The sequence below is a fragment of the Alligator sinensis genome, unplaced genomic scaffold, assembly GCF_000455745.1.
Source record: "Alligator sinensis unplaced genomic scaffold, ASM45574v1 scaffold1012_1, whole genome shotgun sequence".
NCBI classification, from domain to species: Eukaryota; Metazoa; Chordata; order Crocodylia; family Alligatoridae; genus Alligator; species Alligator sinensis.
The window spans coordinates 1,127,271-1,148,897 of NW_005842104.1; the positions used below are offsets into that span (position 1 = coordinate 1,127,271).

At 45.6% G+C, this 21,627-nt stretch overlaps 1 protein-coding gene across 1 annotated transcript in view; it reads right to left on the reverse strand.

Annotated features, from left to right (window-relative positions):
- AGPAT5 (1-acylglycerol-3-phosphate O-acyltransferase 5) overlaps positions 1-21,627 on the reverse strand; it is a 107,976-nt gene that overhangs the window by 70,640 nt on the left and 15,709 nt on the right. The window contains exons 2-3 of the mRNA XM_006024487.3: positions 9,174-9,243; positions 5,175-5,290 (exon numbers count right to left, since the gene is read on the reverse strand). Of these exons, the coding sequence (XP_006024549.1) occupies positions 5,175-5,290; positions 9,174-9,243 (186 nt within the window). The remainder of the gene's footprint in view (positions 1-5,174; positions 5,291-9,173; positions 9,244-21,627) is intronic.

Consider the following 21,627-nt stretch of genomic DNA (forward strand, 5'->3'; position numbering starts at 1 on the left):
TTTGCACGGTGGAGTGTTCTGCTGCAACAGAGACCCGCGTGCAGGAGCTTTTCCCGCCAGTTCTGTAGCTTTCTTTGCATAGTGCATTTCTTCTGCATTATAGCAATGCGCGATGCAAGGAGTCACTGCCATTTGTATTGGGATTCGCGCCACATTATTGGCCAGTCTTAATGTAAGCACATGTGGCGGCTAGCTATTGGCTTGCTAGCTGTACAAAAGGCTTGGGTGGTTTCCGCCCAAATCGGAGAGAGAGAAAGCACGTGGAGTTCGGGAAAGGAGCGTGAGGATCTCTAAGCGCTGCTGATCCATACGAACCCAGCTTTTTCCTTAAGAGGGCAACAGAGGTTTAATTTGTCGAACCCGCGGAGCTTCAACAACTCCGCGGGACTTATTTACTGTCCCCTCAGAGCCTTAACGACTCCGAGGCAACTAACCTCTAGCCTCTCCCAGTCGCCGATCGCAGCCCAGACGTATCCCTATCCTAAGGACCCAACTGTCGAGCCCACGGAGTTTAACAGCTCCGGGGGACCTGGGAACCGAGTAACACTCACGGAGATACAGCTGCTCCGTGGGAACGAATTCTTGAACCCTGTGGAGCCTGATTCACTCCGGGGTCAAGGAACCGAGTTTATTAGAGTCCTACACTGAGAACTCAAGCGGAGCTGAGCCTGGAAAGCTGGCCAGCCTACACCGCGACCACCTTGGGTGTAAGTAAATAATCTTTTCAATCAACCATTACGCCTCCGTGACTGATTCTAGCTCGAGCGTGCCATACCGCACCGCGGTATTTTCCAACCCCGTGTACCCGGGCTACCGGCCACAGCCTGTGTACACACAAAGACGGGCCCCCGGCTTGCCCCGGCTCGCACATGGCGACCCAGATGGGATCAGGAGAGAGCTCGCACATGGCGATCCAGCCAGGATCGAGAGTCGGCCCGCACAGGATTAAATTCCAGAAACAGAAGATGGGTAGCCACACAGATGGAAGAGGTTATGTGTTTCTCTCTCACTTTGCACATTCACCTTTCTACCTTCCAAGAAGACATTTCACTAATAGCATGTGCAGAGGAATACATGGCTTATATCAGGGGTGGGCAAGCATTTGGGCCCATGGGCCACATAGGGAGTGTTGGTGAGCTGTTGCAGGTTGGGGTCAGCACCCCCTAGGCTCCAGCCCTGCACTGTCATCACCCCAAGATCTTGGCCCTAGGCCCAGATGCAGCTCCCCGCCTGCCAGTAGCCCCATCCCATCCACCTGCCCTCACGAGCCCTGGACAGTCTCCATGGAAACCCTGGGTCTGCTGGGCAAGACCCCAATCTGCTCCCCACATGCTGCTGGTCATGGAACTCATGCCCATCACAGGGCTGTGCAGGCAGCTGATCACAGCTCTGCCTCAGCTCCAGCTCCACACTGTCACTGCCTTGCAATCCTGCCCTCACTTGCCCATCCCGCTCCCAAACACCGCTCCCTGACCACCTGAGGCCCCATCCCAGCCACCTGGCCACGCACCCTGCAGTAGATACAATATGGATGGGCTGGGGTGCCCAGGCAGTGGGTCCAGGTCTGGCAACAGCAGCTGCCAGACAAAGTCATTGCCACTGCCGCTGGAGCTGCCAGGAAGTGAGTCCAGCTGTTGCACCTCCCTAAGCCCACTGTGGGCCTGAGGGCATTGGGAGTGGCCACATGCACCACATCCCAGACTGCCCCCTGTGTAGATGGGAGCAAGGTAGGTGGGAGCAAGGGACCCACCATGGGCCAGACAAAAATCCTTCAGTGGGCCAGATCTGACCTGCAGGCCATATTTTGCTCATCCCTGGCTTATACTCTCCAAAAACCACAGAAAAAAGAAGGCACTAAGAAGTCAATAGTACATCAACTCCTCACTGAATGTTCTGTCACCTAGCCTATTTCAGGGTAAGTAGCCAGTTGTAAAATGACTATCTGGCTAATAAAGCATGTGGACTGACAGAGGACCAAAAGGAGCATAAGTTGGCCAGCTAGCTCAGCCAGTTGGAACAGTGCTTATAACCCCAAGGCCCTGGGTTTGCTCCACACCCTGTTCACAGGCACAAGTCTGATTGCTGTTGGCCAGGGATCCAAGAGGCTGGAGCTACAGGGTGCTGACAGAAATGACAGTTTGTCACGTGACTGGGCACCTGTAGTGCTTTATAGTCATGCCCTGACAGAAGTGCATGGCTGCAGAGCGCTTTAAAAATGCCTGATCACATGGCAATCTGAACCCTCACTGCGCTGGAGGGTTGGTAAATCCCTGACCAAATTCCCTCCATTCCCTTCCCCTGTCCCATTCTTAAGACAGCGCTGGAGCTGGGAGGGGGAAGGCAGGGCTGGGGGAGACCAACTGCAGGCTTGCAGCTGCTCCAAACTGCAGCTTGATTCCCCAACCTGCAGACTCAATAGCAAATGTCTGCTGGGTCCAGGGGATCACTAACTCATGGCACTTCCTGCACAGCACCACAAGTTACAGTGGGGAGTGCACATCTCTCGGCACCCACAGATACTGTCAACTCTGTCACATCCACATTGTCTCTACTGTCTTCTCCTCCTCTTCTCCTTGTCTGTCCACTTCATTAGACTACAACAGTGGAGAAGAACATCAACTCTGCACAATCAGAGAAGAGCTCTGTTATTTTTACCACAGCGTGTTTTTATACAGAAGGGAGAAGTGAACCACAATTTTCATCACCTGTTACTACTTCTACAGAAACAGAAGTCTCACTTCCTCAGTCAGAACTCCCTGGTTAAATGAACTGCTGCTTTCTAGCAGAACTGATTTAGCACAGCCAGAGAGACAGAATAGCAATAGCAAGAGATCACCAAGTGACCTGTAGGCCACATACTGTGTGAAATGTGACCTGAATTCAGCCATGGATACCAAAATCACTGACTTACAGGCCTTCAAGTCAACTACAAGTCTCCCAGTACTGCTCAACATCTGCAGGAATTTGGGGAAATGCAGTAATACCCCTTCCTTTCTAGCAGACCTTAAACTCCCTTCCATAATTACTGGGGGCGACAAAATGTTGCACACACTTATAATGGTACATGCTAAAAAGGTGCAGTCCCTGTTGTGTCAGTTTTGTCATATTCACTTATAAAACTGGTTCGCTTGTACATCTTAGGTAAATATATATGCAAAAATACCTAACCAAAGAATGAATATAACATCTGCACAATTAAATAATAGCTCCTGTGCTCTTTATCATGTTACATCTCATTTGCACAATTCATACTGGCTACTGACGCCAGTGATGCACAACTGGGGGGCAGAGGGGACAAACAAGAAAGCAAGAGAAAAAGGAACAAAAATATTCCACGCTGGTGTATCTATTATTCTCACCTGTGGTCAACCGCACAGGTACATAATTTGAAGCTTAGCAGTCAACACAGACCACCATGAAACAAAAGACACACCTGCATGTAAGATCAGCTGGTTAATCTTTACATATATCCTAAATGTTTTCCACTCTAGCCCCTACATTCTCTGCTTAGATAGATGAACAGAGTCAATTAAATTTTGATATAAAAGACGGGAAAAACCGTTTTTGGTGGATCACCCAAAAATATTAAGGCCAGCTTTACATGCACAGTGATATTTTAACCTACAAAACAATCCTGTGCCACAGCAGATGAAATAAGGAGTTCCTTTATTTGTTTCTATTAGAAACCTGTTTCCCAAAAAGGAATTGGTTATGAAGTCATACATAATTGAAATTCCCAAATTTTGTAACGTTTCTACCATATTTACTTTTAAACAAGAGATCAAAACGTACATGTTTTTCTCAAGACAGATTTCTGGAAGTACTGTTTTTATATTTTCAAATTGTTTCCTCTGTACTTTTCAAACTTTTTTTCTCAGGCAACAATGAATTGTGTTTACAAATATGTTTCCTCTGTGCCTGAATTCTGCCTTACTGGATATCCAGAATACGTATATTCCAAAACAGGATGTTTACCCGAGGCAGGGAATATAAATTCCATGAGTATTCCGTAATTATGTGTCATTGGAAATTTTTAGTGGAGTGTAAGTGACATCACTAACAGAGCATCAACAGGAAGAACAGGAAGTGTTTTATGTTTTTGCAGTGTTTGGTGTGATAAAGACAATAAAAAATACCTATTAACTTCTGTTACAGTCCTGCCGTCTCCCTTCTCAGTAATTTAAGCACATTTTTCTTAAATACACGTGCACTCTCCATTGTCTGAGAACTGCTTTACACTTGTGTTACTGAATCAGTCATATACCCATCTCATTCTATTATATGCCTCTAATAGCAAACTACTTTGGGGCATGGAGACTAAATAGGTTTGAGTAAATACGTATGATCTGTAAAAGTGTAGCTATTCAGATTAGTTTCCACAGGGACAGTCTTTTAAAGTCAGTATAATATTAAGGAAACTGAGCACAGGATATTCCAGAGAGTAGCAGTGATTTTCCAAAATCTTGGAAACATGTTAACACCTAAAGATAGCGACTGGAATAGATATCCTGATTGTCAGTACTTTTTTTTAAAGGAAGAATTTGGCCACCATAAACACGGTGACTATTTGCAAGGGCAAACTGTGGTACTATTTCCATACAACACATTTTCAGCAGCCCTTTAATATTAGGCAGGAATGGCAAAATGGCTATAAGGACTGGGGAGGAAATGGAAGAGGAAAAGGTCATTGTCTTCACAAAGCACAGCCTCCCAAGGAAGCATCATTACTATGGTTGCGCCTGATTATTTAGAGGGGAGGCAGACAAGTAAAGAAGCTAGTTGAATAGTACATTCCCCTCCGATGCAGAAAGTGCTTGGGAGTTAAAACCTGTTCCAAACAGCATTGAATTCTACCACCCCAGGAACTTCAGCTATTCATGCAGAGACTGCCAGCAAATGACAGTACGGAAGCCATGAGGTTGAGGTTGGTAAGAACATCTATCCAGAAATACTACACTTTAACTGGCATCACAGGATGTATGCTGATCTCATGAAGCCTCTTATTTAAGGAGGCTCATGCCTAGTCTGCAGTGGCAACAGTGTGCTTCACAACATGGGTAAAAGAAAATCCTCCTCTTTCCTTTTTTGAATGAGTGTTAGAAATAGATGGCAAAGAGGACCACATAATTTGTGTTTCACCCGTAAATAATAAGGAAAAAAATAGATGAAGTTACCTGTGAGAAATACCACCCATACAAGGGCAGCCATTTTAACCCATCTTTCAAAACATATCGTATGTGTCCAAGAGCATTCTGTCTGATTGCCAACATGTCTGCAATGATCCAGTCAACTGCAAAGACAAAAGCCCAAACAGTTTAATTACATTAAGTCTCAGCTTACCCAGAGAAAACAAATGCTTCTGAAATAGTAACTGTGATTCTCACAAGAAGAATTTATCCAGCACTACAAAGTTACATCACAAGACAACTTATAATCACATTGATTCTATTCCAGCATCTCTTTTAAAAAGAGATTTTAAATTCACACATCTCTATATTGGATACTAGTTCAAGTTGTAAAAGGCACTACAACATATTAAAATTCTTAAAAAGGTCTATTGAACTTTTTGTTTCTTTGCTGTTGAAATTCTGCACCAAAAATGTTACTTGAAGCACGCTTACCTGATACAGAATGTAATGTGCATATGTGTACATGTAAGTGCACAAATTAAGTCTTATTTGAAACTTTGCTATTATATCTATTCCCTCACAGCAACTTCTTACATAACCAAGAATGTCATCAAGTGTCTGCTTTCTTCAACCTCATTTAAATATGTTAACTATTACAGAGCCAGGCATTTTAAAAGGGGTTCTGCCTGGCTTCCAGTTTTCCTTGAACAATTAAAAGTTCAGTTTGTGGTAACTAGGCATTTAATTTTATGATTTATGACAAACAGGCCTACCGGATGCATTGAATATATTAGGAAAATGTTTCACCTTATTTATTTTCTTTACTATATACATGTTCTTCCTCTGATCCTGTAATTTCTCCTATTTAATACCCCTACTTAAACCTGCATGATTTCCCTATTCCCTATCCCAACACTCTTGGCATTCAGTTTTCCATTCTTTATGATTCTTAGGAGATACATTGTTGAACGATTTCAGAAGGACTCTTATTATTTTAGATCAACTACAAACTTAAAAGAATTTAACTGGACGTTTTAAAAAGAGATGTAGGGTATGCTGATATGGACTAATTAGCCAGAACAGAGCCAAATTAACACAGCATTACTGCATCCAAGACCTAAGTTGGTACAAGAAGGAAGGTGGTAGATCAGAATGTATTTGGGTAAAGATAAAAGGTGAAAGATACAGCATCAACATAATGGTGGGGATTTATTACAGAACACCAAGTCAGAAAGAAGAGATAGATAAAGCACTCTTTAAAGAGGTAAAAAAATTATCCAAGAGTTGAGATGGTACTGACAGAAGATTTCAGTTTTCTGGGTAACTGCTGGAAGAATCATACAGCCAAACATAAAATTTTGAGCATGTTCCTAATTTGTGTAAAGAACAACTTTCTGTTCCAGAAATCTCAGGATACAACTAAGCGATTATCTATCTTGGATCTTGTACTGGTGTAAGATGTGAAGGTGTTGGGAAACTTGGGAAGAAATGATCACAACATGAAAGAATTTATGATCCTGACACTGGGAAAGCATGAGGACAGCAGAAATAAGACCCTGGACTTAAAAAAAACCATGGATTTCAGCTGACATAAGACGCTAGTAGGCATGGTGCTATGGGAAGACAGACTGAAGGATAAAGGTGTTCAGAAGGACTGGAAGCTTCTAAAGAACACAGTGTTAGAAGCCCAACAAGATGCTCCAACACAACAGAGCACAAGAATAACAAGGGACCAATGTGGTTGCATAAGTAACTTCTAGGATACCTCAAATGTAAAAGGAAAGTATAGGGGCAATGCAATGGAAAGATGGGAAGCTCACCAAGGAAGCATAGCAGGAAAAAGCAAGAAGTTGCAAGGATCAAATTAGGAATGCAAAAGTAAAGTTAAAATGGCAGGTTTTTAGCCAAGTCCCACAGGAATTTGTCCTGGGACCAGTGTTATTCAGTGTTTATTAAAGATTTTGATGCTGGATAGTTTCTTGAACAAATCTGCAGAAGACAAAACTAGGAAGGACTGTGAGCACAGTGGAGGACAGGAATGCAACTCAGAAGGCTCTTGACAGATTGGAAAGTTGGGCTGGAAACAAAAGGATAAAGTTCAATGCTGACAAAAATAAGGTGCTACATCTCAGGAAAAATAATCAAAAGCACAAATAAATGATGGGTGACACCTGGCTGGATGGCAGTTCTATGGCAAAGGATCTAGGAGCCTTGACATATCACACTCTCCATACGAGTCTGCAGTGCGATGCAGATGCACAAAAGCTGAACATGATTTTGAGATGCATCAATAGAAATACAAGGTGCATGGCACAAGAGGTGATAGTGCCTCTTTACCTGGCACTGATTAAGCCTCATCTAGAGTATTGTGTATAGTATTGGGCTCCATATTAAAAAAAAGACAAGGAGAAGTTAGAGAGGGTGAGAGGCTGGGATACAAGAGTGATAAAGGGCTTGGAAGGCAAGGAGAGAGGTTGAAGGAAATAGGTGTGTTCAGCTTACGGAAAAGGCACTTAAGACTGATCAAGAATCAGGGCAATTCACACCCTGAGGCTACAGGAGAACAGGCACAGCCTGCAGTAAGCCTGGATCAGTGTCCCAGGCCTTCTAGTCATAGTAGGGCAAATCAGAGCAAGCAATGCGCTAAGGCCGCAGGCAACAACCCCACCTGCTCTAGCCTTTAAAAGTTAGTCCCATCCTGCAATCCTCTGTCTGGGCAAAGACTAAGATACTTGGCTCCTGCCCCTGTGTGCTTCCTGGATTTCTCTTACCAGATCTCTGGTTTTGACTCCTGGCTCCTGATTTCAGTTTGGCTCCTGACATATCCTAACTCGTGATTTTGTTCCTCATTCCAGGTCTTATGTCTGGCATATCCTGACTCTCTGGGAACCCAGGTCCTGGACTTGGCCCATCTCTCAGGTAGCCACCCCCGACCAGCCATGCCCCAAACCCTCACACAGAAAGCAGAACACGGAGCAATGGTTTGAAGGTGAAGCACATTAGGTTTAGACTGAATATCCGGAAAAATGTCTTCACTATTGAAACAGTGGAGGCAGTGGAACAGATTGATAACTTTTGTAAAGTATACCGACTGAGGCAAGCATTATCTCCATTCTAAACTAAACTAAACCTTAATTCTTGGAGAGAATTACAGGTACCCTCCATTCAAAGAAAAGCAGACATAAGGGGAAGTAACTTAGCTGAGTTCAGTCCAGCCACCATATAATGAACAGCAATTTAGGGAAATCAGGAAGGGCTGCAGCACAAGCCAACTCTCTTGCCTGCTTTAGGGTTAGAGTCCTAATGCTGCAGTGGGACATGCATGTGCCCCAGCACTGCACGCAGGGCAGTTTTACTTGGTTGCAGCATTGCCACACCTTCAAGCTGTGGCACCCCACTTGAGAACCAGTGATTTAAGGGTCTAAAATATCTGATTTACATATTATAGACTGTACATAAAGGAGCAAATTCTACAACAAATGCCTTCAATACGTAGGAACTTTATGTTGTGCTAAACACAATCATATGCAAAGACACTGCAGAATCAGCTTTAGAGACACGAAATAAATTTGTGTATGTTGATTTTGATGTGCGGCCGATATTTAACTTGCTTCACTTTAGCCAACGATACAATATTTCTTGTAAGACATTTGGGTAATAAGAAAGTGGTTATAAAAATGCACACATATGTTCTAACAGAAATTTATAAGCTGACCTTAAAAACAACCTATTATCTCAAATCAGAATCAACACATTTGTATAAGCAATAGAATGAAAATTTTAAAATCTTTCTCTGGCTCATAGTAAGGAGCTGAAAAATATAAATGCTTCCTTCCAATGGCATTTTCCAAATAGCTTGTTTCAAAGAAGATTCTTAAAGAGATAAACAGTGCTACAAAGATTAAGATAAAATAAATAAATGTCCATCTTCTCTCCAAACTCACAACTGCAGAAGTAGTAAAATTATTTACTTTAAATAGCAGCCATAATCTAAGTTGTTGTCTATCTTTCTGTAAGGGCAAGTGTACAAAATGAGATACTAACCTGTACATTGATGATTTGATATATATACCATATTTTCTTTATTTTTTGGCAGATCCCCATATATTATCACCTGAAAAGAAATAAAATATTACTTTATGTTAATATCATGTTAAATTAGCTCCACTAATTGAAGTAAACTCAGATTCATCAAGACTCATTGTCAGGGCCTGTGGCCAGTCAGGCTGAGCCCTTGAGCTTCTACACCTGACCTTGATCCCTGGCTAATGCGACTGCCCCAGTTCCCTGTAACTGGACTGGCTTCCGAGAGCACTGCTCAGCCTTTTTAGCACACCTGAAGCTTCAGGCAGCAGGCATTCCTTGACAGGAAACTCAGTGTGCTCTGGCAAGTCTTGCTCTCTCTGGGTCTCCTAGCTCTTGACTCGGCTTTGGCTTTCCCTGACCCTGCTCTTGGATCCTCCCTGAAACCCAGTAGCCGGCTCTCCAATTCTCCTGGCTTCTAACCTTAGCCTGCACATGGACTACGTCTCTTGGGTCTCCCCTCTGCTGACTCAGACCCCAACTTGATGCCCTGGTTATCTGCACCCCCACCCAGCTGACCTCCTCACTGCCATTCAGGGGCCAATCTGCAGGCCTGGCTGCCTACGTCCCGCCTGAACTCTGCATTCATCGTATTCATTAATGAAGAAAGCTTTATTATTTGAGACTCTTGTACATAAAGGTCTATACACATAAGTCCATATGATCATAATTTGAGACCACTAGATCAGCTAGTCTGAGCTCTTGCATCTCAAGGCCATCAAGTTTAACCTGTTTACCAGTGAACTGAGCCACTTTCTTCCAGAAAGATAACCTCTCTTTATTTGAAAACATCAAGAAATGGAAAATCTACCACACCTCGTACTTAGTTGTTCCATTAATTGATAACACAGAGAGAAAATGTGTGCCTTGTTTCCAATTTGAATTTGGCTTCGGTTTTCAGCTTTTTATGCCCCTCTCTCTCAGGTTAAAAGAGCCATTTTAATACACTGTACTTTCTCCCCATGAAGGTATTTATCTGCTGGAATCGGGTCACTGCTCATGACTTGTCCACATGGGGATACTAGAGAATGCTGATTCAAAGTCAAGTAAAATGAATCAAATTAAGGCTACTCAAATTCTGAATAAAAACATCTACATGAGTTTAAATTCACTTTAAATTCACATCTGCAGTAACTGAGAGTTATTTTTCCTAAGAGTTCCCCATATCTGCATTTAAAGTCACTGTTTTCCAGGATAGAGTCTTTCATTCTGTAGGTACAGGCTTTATTCCTTGCTCCTACATACATACAACTTTGTCTTTGACTGTATTAAAACACACAGTTGTTTGAACTGGCCCAATTTACCAAACAAGCTGGATTTATCTGTATGCTGACCCTGTCCTTGTCATTACTTAACACTTTGCCAATGCTTGTGTCATCTGCCAGTGACCACTTCCAGACCACTGATGAAAATATTGAATAGCATCAGGTCCATTAATAATTCCATTGGACCCTACTAGAAACATTCCTCTCAGATAATAATTAGGGGTGCACCCTAAGATAGAGATTTTGGGGCCAATACCGGTGGCCGATTTTTAACGAGCCATATTACTGACTGCCAGTATATGGCCTGGTAGCATGGAGAGCAGCATCCAACTGGCAAATCTGTTGTGGAGGAAGGGGCAGGGGGGAGGGAAGGGGTGTGTGTGGGGCATGCGGGGGTGTGTGCCCCCGGATCTGTGTGCAGAGTGAGGGCAGGCTGCTGCTGCGGGCTGCAGCCAAGATAGCTTTGGGCTCTTCCTGGCAGGGGCACTGGGCCAGGGCTGTGCTCAGGACAGGTGACAACAGCGCTGCTATGGGGGGGAACTATGGCAAATTTGGAGGTAAGTTGCAGCTCCCTCGGAACTCCCTTTCCAGTACCACTACCGCCTGCTCTGAGCACAGTCTGGCACAGCCCCCTGCCAGGAAGAACTCGGTGCAGCCCCTGGCCCAGCCTGCAGCAGCACCCCGCCCTCGCTCTACACGAAGATCCAGGGGCACTCGCCCCCCATGCTCTCGGGGGTACATGCAGCAGTAGGAGCCATCCCCTTCCCCGTGCCCCTCAGACAAGGTGCTCGCGGCTCCAACCCGCGCCCCGCCCTGGCTGTGCACCGCCTGAGCCAGCCCCACTCCCTCCCTCACTGCAGGAGCCCCTATTTGCCCCCCCCAACCAGCCAGATGCTGTTGTCCACATTGCCGGGCTGCACTCCTGGCACCTGCTGCTGTGCTGCGGCTGCGCACGTGCACAGGGCATTTATTGGTGACATTATCAGCCAAAAAAAGCTGATTGCCGATTGCCAATACTGTCAATTTTCCTTATTCATAGATTCATAGATGTTAGGGTCAGAAGGGACCTCAATAGATCATCGAGTCCGACCCCCTTGCTGGGTCTAGATGACCCCAGCTAGATGCATATCCAACCTCCTCTTGAAGACCCCCAGGGTAAGGGAGGGCCCCCACTCCCCTGGGAGCCCGTTCAAGACCTTGGCCACTCTAACTGTGAAGAAGTTCTTCCTAATGTCTAGTCTAAATCTGCTCTCTGCTAGCTTGTGGCCATTATTTCTTGTAACCCCCAGGGGCACCTTGGTGAATAAAACCTCACCAATTCCCTTCTGTGACCCCGTGATGAACTTATAGGCAGCCACAAGGTCGCCTCTCAACCTTCTCTTGCGGAGGTTGAAAAGGTCCAGGTTCTCTAGTGTCTCCTCGTAGGGCTTGGTCTGCAGGCCCTTAACCATATGAGTGGCCCTTCTCTGGACCCTCTCCAGGTTATCCGCATCCCTCTTGAAGTGCGGTGCCCAGAATAGCACACAGTATTCCAACTGCGGTCTGACCAGCACCCGATAGAGGGGAAGTATTACCTCTTTGGATTTATTCGTCATACATCTGCTGATGCACGATAAAGTGCCATTAGCTTTTCTGATGGCTTCGTCACACTGCCGACTCATGTTCATCTTGGAGTCCACTAGGACTCCAAGATCCCTTTCCACTTCCGTGCCACCCAACAGGTAATTTCCTAGGCAGTAGGTGTGCTGGACATTTTTCCTCCCTAGGTGCAGCACTTTGCATTTCTCCTTGTTGAGAAATGTTGAGATTATATCAGTGCCGATCCAACATGGGACCTATGTATTGGTGCACCTCCAATAATAATCCCTGAGCTACTGCCTCCATGGTTTTTGTTAGCCACTCAAAAATCCATTCAGTGCATTTTTATTTATGTGTAGAGCTATTAGTTTTTAAAAGCAGAATCCTGGTGTTGCACTAAAGCAAACAGCTTACAAAAGTATATTATACCCATACAGGTCTCTATCAGCTAAATTTCATCTCAAAATTAAATCAAATTTATTTTGCTAAGACTTTTTTTCCATAAAACAAAGTGGACTGGCAGGGGGTTAGACTCGATGACCTCTTGGGCCTATTTTTCTATTATTTTGTCTTAGATTAACCAGTCTGCAGTTACTCGGGTCATCTGATTTGCCCTTCTCCAATACTGGCACTACACTAGCACTCTTTCAGCTTCTGAAATTTTCCTGATACTTCAAAATGTGTTACAAGTTAACATTGGCAAGCTACTGATCTCCTCAGCCAACTCATTTAGCCTCAAGTGAAAGTTATATGGGTATCCCAATGTTTACATATGTTTATCCCCAGCAGATGTTGAGATCAAATCGGTCAGCAGACAACTATGGGCAAAAGTAATTTGCCTCACTGAAGAAATACATGTAAGGATACACAACAGCAAAAAATTACCTTAAGAAAAGTGTTTGTCTGGCACATGGCTCAGCATCTGGTAATTTGGAGTACCACCAGAGCCTAAGTATGGCTTTTAAATGGCTTTAGTGCCATACTTGTAAATTATCTTGTGGTTAACTAGTATACAGTACACAAGGGCTTATTGCCTAGCACAACTTTTAGGATGTGTTTGTGAAACCCTTGGGAAAAAGACAAAAAAAATACAAAAAAGAGGATCTGAGAGCAGGTAAAGGTCAGGTGTAGTGCTATCGATAGAGGGCTTAAGGACAATATATTATGTCCTCCTTCTAGTTAATTGCACTGATTTATTTTAACATAGTACAGGTAACCCTTGCCATTCGCAGGGGATACGTTCTTGTATCCCCCGTGAATGGCGAAATCCGCAAACCCAGCGGCTGGGGGGCATGGCTCCAGCAGTGGTGGTGGGAGCCCAGCGGTGGCGGGAGAAGCCCGGCAGGAGCAAGTATGGAGCTCCCGAGGAGCTCCTATAAATGCATACGGTGTATTTAAAATGCGGGTTTGGCATTTGCAAATATTTGAAACCATGAATGCCGAACCCGCGAATAGCGATTGTTTCCTGCACATTTTTTATGGTTTCTACTTAATTTCTTATGTTGAGTATTACACTGGCTCACAAAAAAAAAAAATTAGCGAACTGGCAGGGCATAAATTCTAACACTTCCAAATTCAGAGTCACAGCAATGCCCTTTGTGAAGGGCTCCCAGTGCAATTTGTGGAACACAAGAAAAAATACATATTCAGAACAACGATATTTTATGGCTAGACCTTGTCTTGTGAATGGCTTCTTCAGGTTAGCCCCTGGTATGCAACTCCTGTTCAACTCCACTTAAAATCCCAGGCTTTTGCTGGTCCTGGACATATGACATTTTATCAGCGTTAGACCACAATATTTAGCAGCAAAGCTGCAATTTGCCCTAGAGCTCAAAGCTATAGGAATTCCACTCAAATCTTCCTAGTCTATTTTAGGAAGATAACCATTGTCTTTTCATGTTTATATTTCTGGAACAATGTTACACCTGAGCTTCTTAAAGCTACTTTCTTCACATCCCTGGGTCACTGGCTCTCTCTCCCACTTACTGGCAGAAAAACTACTTCAGAAAAAAGAAAAGAAAAACCAGCCTACATCCATACCTTTGAAAAATGCTTAAAAAGTTTCAGTGCTTCTTCTCTTTAAAAAATAAACTTACACTAAGGCCACTGACAGAGGTGCAGCTAAAGGCATGATGAGATCTGATTTGCGATTCCAACAGTTGCACTGCCTGTCATGCATGACACAATGCATGAGTTTGGGATCAGGGATCAGACCCCAGTCACACTCTACTTGCCAGTAGAGGGGGAGTCCAGAAGCATAATCCCAAATACGCTTCACCTGATTGTTGGCTGGCTCCTGCCACCCAGTGGGCAAGCCCCTGGAGCCAGACAACAAACAGCTGATCACTGGCTAGACTGGGACTGAACTGGGGACCACTGGAGCCTCAATGTGGTCCATTCTGCCACATGTTCATTTTAAGGCACATTAGAAACCAGCCACAAAAATATTACACATAAAACTTCCTATTTTTTGTGTAATAATTTTGTGGCTGGTTTCACTTTTTGTTATGCCACTAACTGCCTAAACATATGTCCAGGTTATACTTTAAAAATGCAGTTAACCCGTTAATTGTCGACAGTTTTATGTCTGTTATGCAGACAGTTTTGATGTCTGCATAGGCAGACATGGCATTGAAAGTGTTTGCTTATGACTAATACATTAGAGAGACTTTAAAAACCTTGAATACCGGGGTACTGTGTTCCCCTAAAATAGCACCCATGGTTATCTGCCAGATTAAAAAATGAATCTGCATTATTTATTTCTACAGGGTTGGATCTAATGAAGCAACCTCGCAGTGCTTTTCCTAAGTAGGTTTTATTGCATAGCAAGAACTCTATGTCCATAAGTTACTATTCATGGAAGTTGCACAGAAAACAAAACTAAATAAAAGCTTTTCTTTGAAACTGACCAAAACGAAACAGAAAAAACAAAAAACAATAAAACCTGTTTTCCTCAAAAGCAGGTTAAAAAATACAGTTATGTCCATTGAAAAAAAATGGTTTTTAAATTTCTAACTAAAACTTAGATGGGTAAAAATTATGTTCTGTTTGATCTGAAAGACAGCCATTCAGCAATGTTCTATTGAATTTAATTCATAAATGAAAGAAACAGTACTCGGGTACTGTTAGTCTGAGGAACAGAATAGTTTAACAAGATAATAATACAAAGACTTTCAATTCTAGGTCACTAGTTTCCATGTGTCCCACTTCAGTAATTACCAAAAGGTTGTTACTATTTGAACAGCTGTTTGCTGGCCTTGATGAACTAAGCATAAGATATTCGTCAGCTAGGAACTGCACTGAATGTTCAGGACTGATGCTACATCATAAAAACCATTATCGTGCTTATTAACCTTGTTGGCAAAAACCTGATGGCAGAGAAACTGCATGGATACCTTCTTACTCTCCGTTTGAGTTAGGGGTCACTGCAGGGCACAGCAGAGAAGCCTGCATTGCTGTCACCAATGCAGTATTGCTTTGTGGATTGTTTTCAGTACTATCGGCCTGGAGTGTTTCTGAGCACTAGAGGCAAGACTAGTGGAGACTGAGTTTTCAGTCCATGTGTATCATACCCTTTTCTTTGGCAAGCTTACTTGGGAAATATCACCAAATTTCTTACATGGGTTCTAGAAAGTACATTATAAAATCCCCCTACAAATTAGCCTAATATGTTCCACAGCAGAAAGCAGAACTGTAATTTCTCACCCATTAAAGTAGCAATTACCTAGGAGACAACTAGATACAGATGGTTATAAACTGGGACTGATGAAACAATGTTCCAAGTCAGAGCTTGAAAAATCCACTTGTTTTTTACTAGCAGGAGAAGATTTTCTCAGCAATTATTTTTAATTTTTAGCAAACTGAAACTTTAATGGAAACTTGAGTATCTAATTTTTATGATTGCAAAGTGAAACGAGTATAAACAATGCCTTGTTGGTCTTCAAGGTCTGCTGCTCCAGCACGCCTGCTTTGATGCCTTAGGGCGCATTTAGACGACCATGGTCATGCAGTATGTGGTGCTGCAAACACGTTTGCAGCATCACAAACTGCACCGTCCGGCGTTAGCACTGCAAGGGTGTGCTGCCCGAGTATGTGCTGATGGGCTTTTTTTCCCCGTGGCTTTTTTTGACCCTCGGATATCCAGGGGTCACAAAAAACGTGGGGAAAAAACCAAAATGGTGCAGTGCATGCTCAACCAGCAGCACAAGCTGCTGAAAAGCAGAGCTGGGCCACACTGTGGCTGCCGGCCAGGTTCCACATGGCAAAAATCACCATGGCTGTAGCCCCATGAGGCCCCCAAGGAAGACTGCTGGGGCCAGCCCAGTGCTGGTCCCAGCCTCTCTTCCCCCACCCAGGGCACCTTGCTGCACGCCAAAGCACATGTGGCACAGGTGTTCCCTGGGGACAAGTAGCAGCAGCGCAAGGTGTGCTGCTGCTACTTGTTCCCAGGGAAACAAACATCCTTGTACGTCTAGACATGCCCTTAGAGTCCAAATGCGGTGGTCCTGTCAGTTTTTATCACAGACTCACCAACCCCAACAGGCAGCAAGTAATCCCACAAGAGTCAAGTTAATTGCATTCTCTTGGTGAAGAAAGCTAAGAGCAACACTAGAAACAGGCACCAAAATGATTCAGATACTGAGAGCATGAAAGGTTTAAAATACTAGGAGATGCTGCTTTTGCAGCAACCAGAAAAGGTTACAATATTCTACATTCCCTCCAAGCTGCTCAAAAGGCATCAAGAGTTCATTCTTCTTGCCCCATCTAGCTGTTGGGGAGGGAAGCTGGGAAGATAATGTCGTCTTATTTATCAGGCAGCTAGCAGTCAAAAAGTGTAACTAAGCTGTTTCTGTCCTAGGAGTTATAATACAGGAAAGCAACTCCCACTCTCCACCCCCATGTGAGTCTACAATATTAATCTTTAACTAATATACGCAGTCCTCCCTAACTACTAAATACTTAGCTATAATGTCTAAGTCTTATGCATATACTAGTGGGATCCAACCTTTTTAAGTAGGAGATCACTTTTTGAATTAAAAATAACCCAAGATCTACCATACACCACCCCCACAGGTCAGTCTGTGTGGGGGAATGTGGGGGTAGATCGAGGTGGAGGGAGAAAAAAATATTTTGGGGTGCCCCCCCTCCCCCAAGCAGGTAAGTCTGTGAGGAAGGGGAAGGTGGAAGGGAAAGGGCTGTGGAGGGGGGGCAGGGCAGATCAAGGCCCCAGCGTTGAGGGAGGGAATGGGGCACAGGCAGGGGCAGGAGAGTGGGGCCCCAGCCAGGCTGGTGGTGGGACAAGCGGAGCTCAGGAGGCACATGCTCCCTGGGCCTCCATTTGTCCCCCATTCCCCCCAGCCCCTGCTCCTGGCTCTGCCCTGCTCCCTCCCTCACTGCTGGGGCCTCAATCTGCCCTGCCACCCATGGTGCTGAGGGAGGGAGTGGGGCTGGGGCAGGGGCAGGCCCTGCACAGCCAGGGTGGGGTGCAGGACAGAGCCATGAGTGACTTGTCCGGGGGACATGGGGAGCAGGCAGCCCAGGAGGGCATGGGGGGTGTGCACCCCTGGACCTCCAGGTGGGGCGGGGCAGGGCGGGCTGGGGCCAGGGCAGCGTCAGGATCTTCCTGACGGGGGTGCTGGGCTGGGGAGCAGCAGTGCTGGGAGCAGGGCTATGGCCACCTGAAAATTCACCATAGCCCTCCTCAACCCCACCTCTCAGTGCCACCGCTGCCTGCCCCAAGTGCAACGCGACTCAACCACCCTGCCAGGAAGAGCCCGGCGCAGCCTTCCCCTCCTCCTGCCCCCCCTGCCAGGATATGGGGGCTGTGTACCCAGGATATGTATGCAGGGGAAGGCGGACTGCCATTGCGGGCTGGGAGGCTGCACCAGGCTCTTCGTGGCAGGGACCGTGTTGTGCTGTGCTCAGGGTAGGCGGTGGCAGCACTGGGAATGCAGCCTGGCCCAACACCCTCGCCGGGAAGAGCCCAGCACCGTCCTGGCCCTTGCCTGCCCGGTGTGCAGATCCAGGGGCACATGCTCCCCATGCCCGCCTGGGCTGCATGCCCCTCCCTCCCCCAGGACAGCTGCAGCTCAGACCTGTGTCCTGCCCTGGCTTTGCAGGGCCTGTCCCTGCCCCAGCCCCACTCCTTCCCTCCCTCATCACTGCTGCAGCCACCTGCGTTATCCCGTGTTTGAGGAGGGAGAAGCACGTGCCCCCCCAATATGTGCACAGGGTGGAGGCAGCTGCTGTTGCAGGCTGGGCTTTGCACCCTGAGTCCTGCTGCAGCTGGCCCAGGAGAGGCTTGACACCACATGCATCCAACCACGGGGCTGAGCCTCATCCCCTGCCCACCTGGCAGCGGGACGCATGTAGTGTCGGGCCACTCCCGGACCAGCTGCAGTGGGGCTCAGGGCGCAAAGCCCAGCATGTCCAGCTGCCTCCGCCATGCACAGATGTGGGGGGCATGTGCCTCCCCAGGGCGTCCGCCAGGGTGCTCTCAGCAGTAAGAGCTCCCCTGCACTCCTGGATGCGCAGCCTGGGCTTGATCCTCCCACCACCTGCCAAGTGAGGCCCCACACAACTTACCTCTGCTCTTGCTGCACTCTGTTCCATACCACAGGGGCCTCAATGTGGCCCCCACCACCTCCCTCCCCCACTGACTGACCTGCTGGGCTAGGGGTGCGCGCTCAGCCTTCCTAGCCTCAAATCAACTGTAAGAGCTCTCCGTGATCGACCAGTTGACTCGATCAACCAGTTGGTGAACACTGGGATAGGATAAGAAAAGACATTCTTATAAGGAACTGATGGAGAATGGGGAAGGGAGAAAACTGAAGACATCACAGAAAGATATATAAAGTTTCAAAAGTAGAGGTCAGCGTGATAAAACCAGGAAAAAAATATCAGAAGAAAGAGTAATGTTGCAAGCATGAAACAGAAAAGTGACTGACAATATGCAAAATGCAGTTTTGTGACTTTAAATTGCAAAGATATGATCAAGAGCTGGCAGTACAGAATAGATTTTTATGCTCTTAGTTTGTCTCAAAGCTTAGCTCAGTCTCTTCCAGTGATTCTCAACCAAGGTATCATGGCAACCTTGGATGCTGCTGCTTTCTTCCTGTTGACAGTGTTGCAGCACCAGGCCCCTGTGCAAGGAAATGAGTGTTCTCCTCCCCATCTGGCATGGCATGCATACCCCAGCATCCCACAGACAACAGGCACCTGTGACTGCTCTTCTGGAGACTCTCACTGCTGCCCTTCCCTCATGCTCCAGCAGCCCCTGTGCAGGCTGCCCCTACACGGAGAAGCAGCTTCTCCTTCAGGCAGACATGGGACCATGGAGACAACGTTCCATACCCTCCCATCCTTCCCTGCTCCTAGGAGAGACCATGGAGGAAGGTGGCTCAGGTTGCTGTACTTTCCCCTTCATGCACATTCTGGGAATAGGGAGAGTGGTGAGAGAAAGAGTAGGGCACAGAGGGGTAAGGTCCTGCCGCTGCCACCCAATCTTGGCAACAGCTAGATTCTAGCTCAGTGATTCTCAACTGGGGTGCTGAAAAATTCACAAAAGTTATGAAGGAGGCTGTGAGGCTAAAAAAACCCATCAAGAATCCCTGTCCTATTCAATACAGCTGTTGCTGCATATCAAGTAGCCTATCTACTTTTCTGGCACCCTCATCAAACACCAATTCAGTCCAGTCACAAATAAAGGATAAGGACACTAAGGGAGACTAAGGATAAAAAAGAAATCCCGGGATGTCTCCTTTATGCATCTAAGTGTAATCATATAAGTGGGCCCTACATTCTGGCTCATTTAAATAGCCTTTCTACACCTTGCATGGATAAACAGCAGTGGGATAGCTTCAGCCCCATTGGGAGCAGGGGCCAGAAGTTAAGGCCCCTTCTCTTCCAGGACAATGTCCATCTCATTGATCCGCTCTCTCTAGATTGCTTTTTCTGGTTGACCAGGAGACCAACTTCAGTGACTGGATTAGAAGGTGCTTTGGGCAATCATGAGTAGTAGTTATGGTACTTTGCTGGCAAGAGGCAAAATATATATTCAAACTCTCTCTGGCCAAAATGGTCCTTGATCATGAGGGCTCCCACCATATGGTAAATATCTGAACCAGTGGTCTATTGGGCTGAAAAACGTATGTGCACCTTCTTCCAGTTTTAAACAGTTGCTAATCATGTTTTTACTCCTACTAGACTTGTGGGGGTCTTACACTGTTACTTATCTAGCAGGATGATCCTTGTCCAACCAGTGAGCACATGCTGCCAAATGGTATTCATGTTGCTACATTTAGACACTTTTATGTAAGTGATGTGTGTAAAAGGTGATATAGGATTAGTTTCTAATGATTACAGCAGGGGTACATAGCTCAAACACTATTCAGTGCCACTTACATGTTAAAATGGAGAGCCACAAAATCACTGCATGGTCTCAACTCACAAAGTTACCATACAGTCGTGATTACTCACTGGATTACAGTATAAGGTTATTTTATTTAGGCAAAAGTTTAAAGACTATATGTGAGAAACCTATATGGGGAAAAAAAAGAGGAAGAAAATAGGTCTCTTAGCTGTGTCCTAGGCACAGGGGCTCAGTGAACAGATGCACAGCTCAACTGCTAAATGATAAAAGAAGCCACATTTATGCCCATGAGGGGAACCCCACCACAGGGCAAAATTGGGTGCAGTCTGTCTCCTTCCCCTACAATCAAAGAACCCAGACAGAGTACTGACTTTTGCCTCGCTACTTCTATTTCACCACCAAGTATTTTATAATCAGGACCCTATTACAGGAGAAAGTGGAATGGTGCAATCAAAACTACAGAAGATTCAACCACACAAGAGAAGAAGAGAAAAATGGAAGTCTGGTAACAGTGTCAGGTCAACCCTGCTTTGTCTAGAAAAGAAGAGGAACCAGTCGGGGTTAGTCAGAACAACAACACACAAGATAAAGTTTTCCTAAATCAGTCAGCCAAATTCAACCATTCACGTTCTTAACCTGTATGCAGGACCTTCACCTAATGCAGGAGGTATACGGTCCCACTAGGGGGAATGCCTTACTGAACTTGGTGTTGGTTACGGGGGATGACCTGGTAGGGAAGCTGCAGATTCATGGTCACCTTGGGGACAGTGACCACCAATCAATCAAACTCGCCATATGACACAGGGTGGGTAAGATAACTAGTAGGGTGGAAGTGCTTGACTTTAGGAAGGCTAACTTCAGTGTGCTTAGGAGTCTAGTCAATGACACACTGCAGGAGAAGTGTGTTGGCAAGATGGGAGTCCAGGAAGAGTGGTCATTCCTAAAGGAAGCAATCCTTTGGGTGTAGAGAGAGATGATCCCAGTACGAGGGAAAAGGGGGAAAGGAGCCAAAAAACTTCCTTGCTAAACAGGGAAATCCAGGGGAGCCTAAGGGCAAAAAAGAAGGCATATAGGCAGTGGAAGCTACCACGGGGCATACCCACTTGGCCTGCACTTGCAGGGAGGCAGTTAGAAAAGCCAAAGCAACTACAGAGCTGAGGCTGGCAACACAAATTAAAGACAACAAAGTCTTTTTTTTTTT